The sequence below is a fragment of the Eutrema salsugineum genome, unplaced genomic scaffold, assembly GCF_000478725.1.
Source record: "Eutrema salsugineum unplaced genomic scaffold, Eutsalg1_0 scaffold_10, whole genome shotgun sequence".
Classification (NCBI taxonomy): domain Eukaryota; kingdom Viridiplantae; phylum Streptophyta; class Magnoliopsida; order Brassicales; family Brassicaceae; genus Eutrema; species Eutrema salsugineum.
In genome coordinates, this window is record NW_006256908.1 from 9,764,346 (window position 1) to 9,777,273 (window position 12,928).

The 12,928-nt window shown below is 36.5% G+C and overlaps 5 protein-coding genes across 5 annotated transcripts; 3 read left to right on the forward strand and 2 right to left on the reverse strand.

Annotated features, from left to right (window-relative positions):
- The first annotated feature begins 436 nt into the window (after window positions 1–436).
- On the forward strand, window positions 437–1,375 carry LOC18027181. The gene is made up of 3 exons (XM_006410995.2): window positions 437–822; window positions 972–1,041; window positions 1,128–1,375. Exons 1-3 carry the CDS (start codon window positions 502–504, stop codon window positions 1,175–1,177), a joined length of 441 nt encoding a protein of 146 aa, XP_006411058.1. The 5' UTR covers window positions 437–501; the 3' UTR covers window positions 1,178–1,375.
- Window positions 1,376–2,022: 647 nt separating this feature from the next.
- Window positions 2,023–4,977, forward strand: LOC18027182 (solute carrier family 40 member 1). Its single transcript, XM_006410996.2, has 7 exons — window positions 2,023–2,525; window positions 2,663–3,010; window positions 3,117–3,587; window positions 3,704–3,875; window positions 4,215–4,352; window positions 4,448–4,558; window positions 4,749–4,977. Exons 1-7 carry the CDS (start codon window positions 2,248–2,250, stop codon window positions 4,914–4,916), a joined length of 1,686 nt encoding a protein of 561 aa, XP_006411059.2. The 5' UTR covers window positions 2,023–2,247; the 3' UTR covers window positions 4,917–4,977.
- A 90-nt stretch (window positions 4,978–5,067) lies between these two features.
- LOC18027183 lies at window positions 5,068–6,310 on the reverse strand. Its single transcript, XM_006410997.2, has 4 exons — window positions 6,250–6,310; window positions 6,063–6,115; window positions 5,741–5,932; window positions 5,068–5,404 (listed from the first exon to the last, which is right to left on the reverse strand). The coding sequence occupies exons 1-4, from the start codon at window positions 6,308–6,310 to the stop codon at window positions 5,279–5,281; spliced, it is 432 nt and encodes a 143-aa protein (XP_006411060.2). The 3' UTR covers window positions 5,068–5,278.
- Window positions 6,311–7,823: 1,513 nt separating this feature from the next.
- On the forward strand, window positions 7,824–10,328 carry LOC18027184 (probable WRKY transcription factor 33). The gene is made up of 5 exons (XM_006410998.2): window positions 7,824–8,199; window positions 8,554–8,733; window positions 8,816–9,339; window positions 9,439–9,600; window positions 9,699–10,328. The coding sequence occupies exons 1-5, from the start codon at window positions 7,954–7,956 to the stop codon at window positions 10,105–10,107; spliced, it is 1,521 nt and encodes a 506-aa protein (XP_006411061.1). The 5' UTR covers window positions 7,824–7,953; the 3' UTR covers window positions 10,108–10,328.
- LOC18027185 (CASP-like protein 4B1) lies at window positions 10,302–11,436 on the reverse strand. The gene is made up of 3 exons (XM_006410999.2): window positions 11,065–11,436; window positions 10,811–10,934; window positions 10,302–10,719 (listed from the first exon to the last, which is right to left on the reverse strand). The coding sequence occupies exons 1-3, from the start codon at window positions 11,310–11,312 to the stop codon at window positions 10,528–10,530; spliced, it is 564 nt and encodes a 187-aa protein (XP_006411062.1). The 5' UTR covers window positions 11,313–11,436; the 3' UTR covers window positions 10,302–10,527.
- Between the last annotated feature and the right edge of the window lie 1,492 nt (window positions 11,437–12,928).

Sequence of the window (12,928 nt, forward strand, 5' to 3'; positions counted from 1 at the left end):
TTCCTCAGGACAATCACTTAAGATCATTCCCCTTCACAAAGTTATCTTATCTTGAAAACGCATATTCTTCAAATGTTAGTGGGAACGAGAAAAGCTCTTAAACATTGGGCTTGGTTCTTTCTATTTAAGAGTAGGCAAAAAAAATTGTAATCGAGAATATAAAATCAAACCACAATGCATCCCAAAAATTGTTTATTAACCACTTCAAAATCGATAATCAAACCAAATATTGCCAGGTAATCAAATGGAATCTTAACCGATAATCCAACCAAACTAAACCGAAACATGTGGTTTTTATATCGTTTCTTTCTATTAAACCGATAAAATAGTAACCGAATAACCAAACCGAATCTAAACCGATTGCCCAACTCTATCGTGCTTTTAGCCGATCATCGGCGCGAGAAAAAATCACAACTTTATAACTCGGTGGACAATTCAGACCAAACCAAATAAAGAGATTGAGAAGAAAGTCAAAATCCCGTCTTCGTCATAAATAAATAAATGTATAAAATTGGAAAATCGATTCCCATCAAAACAGGGCTAAGAGGAGCGTCCGCTGCAGCAGTTGGATTCATCAAATCGTCGAAACCGATCCGACCCATCTCCTCAAACACCATGGAGAGTCCCGACAAAGATTTCTCAGCCGCCACCACCAGCGACGGTAGCCGCCGCTGCGTCCCGCTTTCCTCGGTGGTCTCTGATTGTGCGAAGCGGTGGTTCAAGGACACTCTTGAGGAAGCCAAAGCTGGGAACATCACTATGCAGGTTTTGTTGGGTCAGATGTATTACTCTGGCTATGGAATCCCTAAAGATCCTCGAAAGGTTTCTTCTTTTTCCTTTTCAATCCTCTTCACTTTAGCTTTTTCGGTTTAAGTGGTGAAATCTTTAATTAATGAGCTCGATTCGAGTTTTTTCTTCTGTTTTTGACATTTTGGAAGTTAATTCAGTTATCATCTCTCTGATTAACGCAGGGGAGACTTTGGATTACTAAAGCATCAAGAGTTCGTTCTTCGGTGTGGAAAGTCAAGGATAAACGACCAGGTTTGAATTGAATCACAACAATTGTGTTCATCACACACAAAAAAAACCTCCTTTTTCGTTTGAATCTAACACTTTTGTTGACTCAGGTTACAACGCAAGTGATTCAGATTCAGATTCAGATTCGGATTCTAGTTAAGCTTACTCGTGTACTCAAGAAGATAAAGTGTTTATCGAAAGAGCTTGTTTTTGTCTCGTCTTGGATATTTCAAGTTCCGACTATATACAATTAGCTTCTTGTTTCCTCGCAAATCTCTTGATGTTTGCTGAATAATTTTGTAACTGTATTGCTCGAATGTCTGATATTGCAATGAAAAGGGGTTTATGACTAATTGTTGTCACTTTCTTTTTCTCAAAGTTAATAATATCAGAGTAAATTTTGTTTATTTTTGATCGAAAGGGTTCTTGAAGTTGCAAGGGTAAAAAGTTGACAAGGAGCTCCATTTATGATTGCACTACCATAAGCTTAAAGTTCAAATTAGTTTTTATAGAGTTGAGTATTCCATATGATGAAAATTCTGATGGGCAAGGTTGCAAGGAGTTTTGTATTAGGAAGCCAATGAATTAAACTCTGAATATATCATAACTTCAACTTCGAAACACACAAATGCTAAGGAACACAATAACTCGCAAGTTGTAATCATTTTAAGTTTGAATCACCCAAACGGCCAATTTTGTTTAAGAATCCTTTTTTCTTGTCATTAACTCATTATTATTTGTCTCTTAAACCAGTTTCAAAACCTAAACCATGAAATAATTGTAAACATTTCCCTCAGAAATCTCTCTTTCTTCTTCAATCACTCCTCTTACTAGTGCCACTACTCAAAAAATGGGGACAAGTTATTCTTTCACCGAAAGCTTTTTTATATCACCAATAATAACAAGATTCGCCTAGAGCAAAAAAAAAGTAATTCTGATTTTCCTCGACTCTGTTTCCATCATTCATTCTCTCCAAGCTCGTGTGCGGCGCAGAAGTAAGATTTTTTGTTTCTAACGTCAGTCATTTGCGTTTCCTCATTTTTGAGATTTTTCCGATTAATTTATTCATAGAATCAACATGGACCTTGGAATGATTATTATTTCTTAGGATTATTGTTTTTTTGTTTTTAAATTTGGATTGAGTATTGTTTATATGGGAATTATTCATATATATCGGAAATCTCGTTCTCGAGATCGATCTTCTTCTAGGAAGGACTTCGTTCTTGTTACATGCAAATGTTGTCTATAGTCGCTAAAACAACAACAGAATTCACTTGGAATTCAGCAATATATATAATGAACAGTGAATCGCTTATCAATGTACAAATTTGGAGTTTTTTTCTTCTCAGCAGAAAAATGGAGAATGAGACTGAAGCGAGCGTTGTACAACAGGAAGAACAACGTGAAGATCAAGGACAAGGGCAGCCACAAAACCCACCACCAGCACTACGACGTCGTTTTGTGATATCTCTATACGTTGGATATTTTCTTGCAAGATGGAGTGCCAGGTTTCATTATATAAAATCTTCATTGATTTGAAATCTTGGATTTCGTTTAGATGGAAGAAGTAAAACCCTTTTTCTCATAGTGTTAGATGATTTGATGAAAATCATGGATACTTCATTCTTGGTTTTTCTTGATGCAGAACTTGGGAATTCTCAGTTGCTCTGTATATGATTTACTTGTGGCCAAACTCTCTGCTTCTCGCTGCGATTTACGGCGCCATAGAATCTGGTTCTACTGCAATATTTGGCCCCATTGTGGGGCAATGGATCGAGGGAATGGACTATGTCAAAGTTCTCAGACTCTGGCTCTTGTGTCAGAACCTCTCCTACACCATTGCTGGTGGTGCAGTCATCAAGTTGTTGCTATCTCCCAATCTTAAGTCCAATAATTCCTCTGTTTTTGCAATCTTGGTTGCGTTGACAAATGTTTCTGGCGCCATTGGGATGCTTTCGACTCTCGGTGGCACTATCCTGATCGAAAGAGACTGGTAATGTTTAGATTTAGTGTGTGACAAAAGTGAAAGATTGCAACACTCAATATATATATACCAATTCATTAAAGTTTATCTTGTTGTTATTATTTTTGATGAAAAGGGCTGTGGTTATGTCGGAAGGTCATCCACCAGGGGTACTGACAAGAATGAACTCTGTCATTAGAGGCATTGATTTGAGCTCGAAGCTACTGTCTCCAGTCATCACTGGTCTGATCATTAGTTTTGTCTCTCTCAAGGCTTCAGCGATCACTTTTGCAGCTTGGGCCACTATAACAGCTTGGGTAGAGTATTGGCTCTTTATATCTGTGTATATTGGTGTTCCTGCGATAATACGAAGCAATGAGAGACGGATCTTGCGCTCTCGGACAAAGCCAGTGGAAGGGAAAGATGCAGCTGTTCCCGTTTGTATCGAGGAGGGGTCTCAGGGAAACCCACCATGCAGAACCGGAATGCTTAAGATTCTTGATAGAATATCCGAGTCCTCTTTTGTTGGCGCTTGGAGAATTTATATCAATCAAGAAGTTGTGCTCCCCGGTGTTTCACTAGCTCTCTTGTTCTTCACCGTCCTCAGGTTTTCTTTCTCTTTCTCTTTGTGAATTCAATCTTGTTCACATACAATGGTATATAGTATGTCAAGTGGATATACTTGTTGCATGATATATTGGATCTTTTACAAATTTGAACCAGCTTTGGAACATTGATGACGGCTACATTGCAATGGGAAGGGATACCTACATATATCATTGGTATAGGCAGGGGAATAAGTGCCACGGTTGGACTAGCGGCTACAGTTGTCTATCCTCTAATGCAATCCCGTATCTCAACGCTGAGAACCGGCCTCTGGTCCTTCTGGTCTCAGGTATATATATACACACCTATGGACCGTGTTTAGATTCATCTGATGGGTTACAACACAAGTCTTTTGGTCATTCTTTGTTAGATATAGTCTTCATGAGTTTTGTTGGATCCTATATGAATCTAGTAGGACTTGGCCATGTATGGAACTTAAGTAATCCAATAGAAAAACAAAAAAGAGTATATATACCTTTGGACAGCGTCTAGATTCATCTGATTGGTTATTACAAAGTGTTTTTGTCATTCTTGTTAGATATAGTCTTTACTTTTGACCATATTATGGAACTTGAGTAATCCAATAGAAAAACAAAGAGTCACAAAGGTAGGGTTCTTGTTCTTGCAGTGGAGCTGCCTTTTGGTATGCGTTGGATCGATTTGGGTCAAAAAGGATAACATAGGATCTTACATGCTAATGGCCGGAGTTGCTGCTTCGAGGCTTGGCTTGTGGATGTTTGATCTTGCCGTCATCCAACAAATGCAGGTTTGTTAAACATTGATTTCTGTAGTATATATGGTTACAGCTTGTTTGTGTTTTGAAAGAGTTATTAATATATAATAATGTTTGGTCTTAATTAGGATCTAGTTTCGGAATCCGACCGTTGTGTGGTTGGAGGTGTACAAAACTCGTTGCAATCGGCTCTTGACTTGATGGCATATCTATTGGGTATCATTGTATCCAATCCAAAGGTAACAAAATCCACTTACATTACAAGGATCATTAATTTTACGATTAGTGACATTTTACGATAAGGATTATAAGGATCACGTTAACATATTAGTGGTTTATTTGTTTTTAATAACTATGAAAGCGTAAAAAATACACATTGGAACAATAAAGGTCTCGTAATGTCTAATTTGGACTGTATGTGATTTTCAGGATTTTTGGATATTGACGATTGTCTCATTCTCTACGGTGACGTTAGCGGGATTAATCTATACAGTTCATCTCTACCGCATCCGAAACCATATTTTTCACTTTGAGAAAATCCCTTTACTGAACAAATGTTGTTTATTCAGGCTACTCCCTTCTCGTGGTAACATGTAATGCTGTGGAATGCGCCACACCAATTCTTAAACATGCATATATAATCAATGTCCTTTATAATGTTCTCATGAAATATATTCGCAATTTCGTTTTAGAAAAGTTATTTACTTAAATTATGATTTGCTGTTTTGGAGATCCAGGCGAAAAAGAATCCAAAACGCACTTAGCAAGTAAGCATATATCAATTGCTTTTATACGAATCCACAAAAAAAAAGCACCTAGAATTACTTTTGAGAATTCTACGTTGCTTCATTGCTTTTTTTTTAAACATCATCCGTTTAACATTTTCAGAAACGCAAATAAAATAAATATTTAAAAGACATTAGAATTAGTTAAAAACACACGTTAAATTACCACAAACATTAAGAAGAATGATGAAGCCTCTTCTTGGCGTTTTCTGCTTCATCGGTTGCGTCAACTTGCATTTTTGACTCTGTTAGCTGAGCTTCCGTAGCTTCTTTCTCGCTCTTTGCCGTCAGCCTTCTTGTCTTCCAAACCAAATATTTCATCAATCAAATATATATTTTCCTCAAAACATAAAAATAAAAACTTTGGGACAGGTTCTAGTATTTGACCACACAAAAAAAAGAGAGAGTATTTCACTATTTTGGTAATTAATATAAAATAATTAGAATAATATGAAGTTAACCAATAAAGCAATACATGAACCACCTAAATTACGTCACGTGATCATGATTAAAGACCCATGAGTGTCTGAGCCGCTTGACTCAGTGGCTCGAACCACACACACTCCATGGAAGCTTAAAAATTGAAATAGTGATAAATAATATAATTTCGAAAACGACATCATACTATAGATGTACCTGGCCGACAAAAAAGGCTTTGACGTAGCTAAACCCTTCCTGAACCGTGACCACCATGGATAAACAGCTCGTCTTCACACGATCCATCAGAGATTCCGACGACCGTCGCGATGTGTCGGCCTCTCGCTTCGGAATCTTAAACCGGTGACGTTTAGAGAGGGAGAGAGAGAGATATTTTGAAAGCCAGCTAGGCTACGATGTATCTCACTTGCTTTCTTGTGCCAAAGATTCTTTTTAACTACTATATAATTAATTCCTCAAAAAAAAAAAACTATACAATAAAGAAATGATTTTGGAAGGAAACATTGACAGGTCCGCATACGGTGTCGGCTGTAGAGATCATAGACGTGTACTTTACTCTTGGGCTTTTTTGGGCTGAAATTGTCATAGGGGTCATATTGCAAGAAACTGATCACCTGAATTGTCCTATAAGCGATTGACGAATCTCTAATTCTCTACGCTGGACAAAACAAATAATGTGTTCTGTTCAAATATTGAGGTCTACACACTTTCAGCAGAAGCAACAACACTATCACTTTCTTGATCTGACATAACATTGGGAGGCTCCATGATTACTATTAAGTTGATCGGGAGCTCTAAACTCTGGTGTGTGTAGTCACAACAAAACAGTATAGTTAATGATTTGAAAAGATTTCAAGAACGAGCAGTCTCAATAAATTTGCCTGTCATATGGGAAACAAAAGAGGTTCCACAAACAATCATATCGGTTAAGTTATATGGATTTTGAAATCAAAACCAATTAGCAATGGATTATTGATTAAAATTATATGTTAAATTTTAAATTTTATAACCAATAAGTTATATGTTAAATATTAAAATTTTAATTATTGATTAAATAGATTGACCAAAACTGAGCATTGCAGTCAAGATAATTTGGTGCATGAGAGAGTTTAAAACTTTGAAAAAACAAAATTAGGTGAAAGGGATCACAAGAGGAGCATCGAATAAAAACTTCACTGGCAGAGTTAACCTTTGTTCCTAAGATATCGCCTCTCACACAAGCGTTAAGCACAGTTTATCAAATCAATACCAAACCTTAAATCTTGTCACATCACACAAAAATGAATAAAAAGTATGGATCCATTAAACTCTTATCGCAATCATAGGTCTGTCTACTCAGTACTCACGATCCTAACTCCTAAGAGCCTACACTAAATACATGCACCCAATATTCCATTAGAGTTTTAGTCATGATTTTTGTAATTAATCAAAACATTAACCCAAAAAGTGTTTTTCTAATTTTTGAAATCAAAATATATTTAATGAATCAATGATGATGCAAATAAGATATGACAAAGAAAAAAAAGTAGAATTTTATTTATATTACGAATTATTTTTTTTAGATAATATATTATTGTCCAATAATATATATAGTAAACCTTAGTTTTATTGAAAGTTCTTTAAACTTTTGTCTATTTAAAATTCTATACAGGCCGTGCAAATTTAATATGGAGAAAATCTATTTGGCAAACATAATTCTGGATTTACACTCAAATCCAAAAAGATCATCAATAACCTTCTAACAAATAGACTCAAAACCAGCTAGCCGCCAAGGGATCGGATTTAATTTCAACTCTAATTGGGAGGTTCTGCTAATGAGGTTATTCTGCAAATTACTCATAAAACTCACTCCTAATCTTTACTCATGTGTGTTAAAAGGAAGAGAGGACCTTTTCTACTACCTACTACTAAAGCAGTCAAAAATTTCCAAGAATCCCTTAATGTTTTGAAATCGTATTTTTATCGAAATTAAACGAAATTACACGTGGCATTAAGAAAGGCATCCAAAAGATGATGAAAGCGTGAAGCTGATGGAAGCCGCCTCTCATATGAATCTTGTTCAAAGTCAAGGCCACAAGGTCTGACCATCTCCTCCTCTTCTTCTCCATCTTCTACTCTTTTCAACGGTCAAACATTTTATCACCTTCTCAGAAACTACACATCTTTTTTTTTTTTCATTTGTGCCATAAAAAAAACCAAAAAAATAAATAATTATTCACCAATCAGACCGTGCAATATGTTTTTTTATATATACAGACAGAACAAACAAATACATAAACATTGCAAGAAACCCATCGCATCAACCTTTTTTTTCTTCTTCTTCGCCCCCTTCTCCAAGCTCTCCTAACACTTTCTATAAATATCTGAAATCAGTCTTTCATAAGAAAGGTAAAAAACTTCCATTTTTATGTATGGCTGCTTCTTCTCTTCTTACTATGGACAATAGCAGAACCAGACGAAACATGAGTGGTTCTGCTAATTGGTCACAACAAACCGGAAGAACATCAACGTCATCTCTAGAGGACCTTGAGATCCCAAAGTTCAGATCTTTTGCTCCTTCTTCCATCTCAATCTCTCCTTCTCTTGTCTCTCCTTCCACTTGTTTCAGTCCCTCTGTTTTCCTCGATTCCCCTGCTTTTGTCGCCTCCTCTGCTAACGTAAGCCTCTCTGTTTTTTTTTTTTTGTCAATTTCTTTTTACATGAATTAGACTAATGATTATCTGGGCTTCTTGTAAAGATCATTAATTTATCATCTGTTGTTGAAGAAAATGAATTGTGATCGGAAGTAATAAAAGTCATGGGTCAACGATTTCTTTAGGAGAGAGATAAACAGAGAGAGTGAGAGTGTTTTGAAAATCATGCTTGATTCTATTCTCAGGTTACGTTGCTTAATTATATTGATGTTTGCCTCCCTTGCTTGAATTCTGAACAAATCCCTAATTTTATTTGAAAACCCCTAATTAGAGAGAAAGTTTCAAGGCAGAGTAAATGATAGTATTACTGTTTTGCAGGTTCTTGCTTCTCCAACCACAGGAGCTCTTATCACAAACGGAAGTAACCAGAAAGATATAAATGAAGAAGAGAAGAAGAACAAAAACAACATTAACTTCTTCGATTTCTCATTCCAGACACAGTCATCAGGAGTTTCTGCTCCTACAACAACAACAACAAACACTTCTATCCATTCACAGGTATGTTTCTCAACAGCTCAATCCTCTAATCCCTTTTTTCTCTCATGGGTTGTTCCTCAACTTTAAATGTTTTGTGTTGCAGGAACAACAGAGGAAGAACCAGTCAGATCAATGGAGCCAAACGGAGACTCGTCCAAACAATCAAGCTGCATCTTACAATGGAAGGGAGCAAAGGAAAGGAGAAGATGGTTACAACTGGAGAAAGTACGGACAGAAACAGGTGAAAGGGAGCGAGAATCCTCGGAGTTACTATAAGTGTACTTTCCCAAGCTGTCCAACGAAGAAGAAAGTGGAGCGATCTTTGGAAGGTCAGATAACAGAGATTGTGTATAAGGGAAGCCATAACCATCCTAAGCCTCAGTCCACCAGAAGATCATCTTCTTCTTCCACATTTCATTCAGCTGTGTTTAATGCCGGCCTTGATCATCATGGTTCTTCTGATCAACCCAATTCCAATAATAGCTTCCATCACTCTGATTCCTTTGCAATCCAACAAGAGGATAATACTACTTCTGGTTCTATTGGAGACGATGAGTTTGAGCGAGGCTCATCGGTTATCAGCAGAGAAGAAGAAGATTGTGGCAGTGAACCTGAAGCAAAGAGATGGTAAGATCATCCATCAATGTCTAAATTCGTCACTCTTTAAACAACCTAGAATGAGAAAGTTTCTAACATTCTTAATGTTTGTTTTTTTGTGTGTTTTAGGAAAGGAGAACATGAAACAAACGGTGGGAATGGTAATGGAAGTAAGACAGTGAGAGAGCCAAGAATTGTCGTGCAGACAACAAGTGACATCGACATTCTTGATGATGGTTACAGATGGAGAAAATACGGCCAAAAGGTCGTCAAGGGAAACCCAAATCCAAGGTAATAACATAAAGATTTGAACTTCTCACTAATTACAATTAATCAAGGCTCTAAGAATCTAACATTTGATGTTTCTTTTGACTTGATGAATCTAACAGAAGCTACTACAAGTGCACAACCATCGGTTGCCCCGTGAGAAAACATGTTGAGAGAGCATCACACGATCTGAGAGCGGTAATAACAACCTACGAAGGGAAACATAACCACGACGTACCTGCAGCTCGTGGTAGCGGTTACGCCACAAACAGACCGTCACAGGATTCTTCTTCAGCCCCAATTAGACCAGCTGCTATTGCTGGTCACTCCAATTACACTACTTCTTCTCAAGCACCATATACGCTTCAGATGCTGCAGAACAACACTAATTCCGGGAGTTTTGGTTACGCTATGAACAATAATAACAACAACCTTCAAACGCAACAAAACTTTGGTGGTGGTGGTGGGTTCTCTAGAGCAAAGGAAGAACCAAACGAGGAGTCCTCGTTTTTTGATTCGTTTTTGTCGTGAAGAAGAACCTATCTTTCCTTTTGTACATTTCTGCCAGAAAAGGGTTTATCTACTTACTAGTAATCCTGCAGATACTAAGACTATAGGCTATAGTCCATAGAGAAATTATTTCATTTGTTTTTTTTCCGTGGCTCTTGCGAGCTTTCACACGCCTGTAATATCTTTACTGTTTTTGTACCATACAAGTAGAAAAATGGAATAAAGCCAGTCAATTTTCACATGTTTTCACTTTGTATAATAATGTATCAAAAGAATAACACACACACAGTTCAAAGACGCGAATAACAGAAGCAGTACTGTCTTGATCAGTATCAGCTATATGAACACATATAAAAGAATGAGATTTACACGTATTGCAGAGATGACCACGGTATAAAAACGATTGAAAGCACATATTGCAGAGAGAGGCTTGAAGCGGATTCAGATAAAAGAATGAGTGGAGAGTTTGTAACCAGAGAGGAGAGCAGAGAGAGCTAAAGAGACGAAGGCGAAGATAGCCATGCTGATAGCTGAAGCAGCGGAATCAGTGAATATGTTATCTTGACCTTCTCTGAATCTGTTGGTCAATGGAATTGCAGAAGACGCAGCTGATATGAGAAGATACGCAACAATCTGCAATTACAAAAAAAACAAAACTTTTTAACTGTTTTACGAAAAAGTGATCCTCTTTTCAATTTCTTTACAGTTTCGGTATCTTCGTTACCTGGTCGCCGGAGAAATCGAGCAAGATGGAAGTCCGGCGATCGAAGAATTCCCTTTTCGAGAAATGAGCAAACGTTTGCCACGCAGTGTATAATGTTGAAATTATCGCAATCGCCAATACATATCTGAAGAAAATAAAAAAACTTGAGAGTCGAAAAATGAGAAATCTCAAAACTTTAACAGAAATTCCCCGTGAATTTCAAAACCCAAGTATCAAAATCGATCATTTCTGTATCGGAATTAATGGAATCGGACCTGTACTCTTCGTAATCGTCGAAGTTTCGGCCGTATCCATGTTTATTAGATACCATAATAATGAATGCAAGGAGAGAGAACAAGAGACACACTCCTCTCATAATCGGAGACGCTTTCTTTATCAAATCCTCCCTTTTCCATCTCTGAGTAATCGCAGAAAACGACGACGTCTTAGTCTCCGTCGTCTCCGCCGGTGCCTCCACGTCGGCGGCAACTTCAACCGGTTTCTGGTTATCGGGATTTGTCATGCCGAGAATTCTCCGATAGATCTCAAAACTCCGATCGGAATCGGTTTGCTTTCAGTTCTTATGAATGCGAAGAATCGGGAGAAGGGATAACAAACTTGGAAGAAAAGAAAACTCCAAATTTTTTGGTTGTAAAAATATGATTTAAGGTTTGGGGTTTTATTAAGCTAAATGAGGAAAGCGCGTAACGGCGGGAGTGATTAAGTTAATGAAAGTGATTAAACAGTTTATGAAGCGCACGGCGCGTAACAAAAAGATTCATTTACAAAGCGTATAAGTTAGTCGTGGCCTGCATTTACAGACAGCGAATCCTAGGAATCTCATTGGCGGACTAAAAAATAAAAATAAAAAATTCGGTTAAACTTTGTTTTCCCAATAAAAAATCCTGACTCTTCTAAAGACTGAAGAGAAACATAAAATCCGTGTAAAAGAAGAAAAATCGTTGTGTTTAATTAGGGACGTTAAAGAATAATTATATTTACCATGAATTTGTTTGGAGAGTATTTTCTAGAAACATTGAATATTTGTCGTTTTATTGTAAGTTTGATGAATACGGTGATTATCATTAACTCATCCTATAAATATCAAGCCATATGTAATTTGAGAAGTTGTGATGCATGTTACATAAATTTCATGCAAAGAAGAATTCGTGTTCCACAAGTTCAAGAAATATATAGTTTAGAAAGTTTTAGGGTCTTTATGACCATAAAAAAGTTATAGGGTCTTTAGATAAATTATTATAGGCTGTCATTTGTTTCTTTTTTTGTTTTTGTTTTGGTTAAAACACTAAGTTTTTCTTCATGACGATTATCTCTTTGGTCGTATCTCGAATCAAACTCGATTTTAAGATTGTAAACCTAGTAAATCAGATATAGTGTACTATAGAATTAAGATTTTGTGCGGACGTTGCATGATAAATTCATAGATTATCAATGTTGTTTTAGAAATAGATTTATGCTAACATTCTGTACTTTCAAGAAGAATTCGATCAGGAAGATCGTTATATATACAAGCTTTCAAAACTACGATATAATTCTAATTTACTAATTACAAGAAAGCACAAGTTTAGTTTAGCAAAAAAAAAAAGAAAAGAAAGCACAAGTCGTATGTTTTGTTGGTTTGTCAATGATAGATGAACTTCTCGCATACTTAAAAACAAAGCAAACAAAAAAAACTACTTTACGGGGGAGATTAGTTATTTCGAAACTCAAGACAGTAGGTCAGGGTTATAATAGTTCAACAAAGTTTACAACAAGTGGAGTTCTCAATTTTTAAGGAAGTTTAATGATGGATAACATCGTGTCCTGGACTCCTGGTTACGTTTTGAATACAAGACCTTGACTAAGTCTACCACACTCTTGTAGTCTTCAGTATGTTGTTTCAGAATATTGTTAACGACTTGGAGAACTTTAGAACTCGGCTTAGACCAAAAAAAAAAAACTTTAGAACTCGGCGTGTCAGATTTTGCATTGACCACCATTAGATATGCTTATCAGCAGGCATCACATCGATTTGTGGCATTGTAAGATGTTTGAAATTTTAATTTAATGTAAATTCATTTTACCAAACATAATTTAACTTTGATTAATTCTTAAAGAGCGTAATTGTTTTTCAATGCC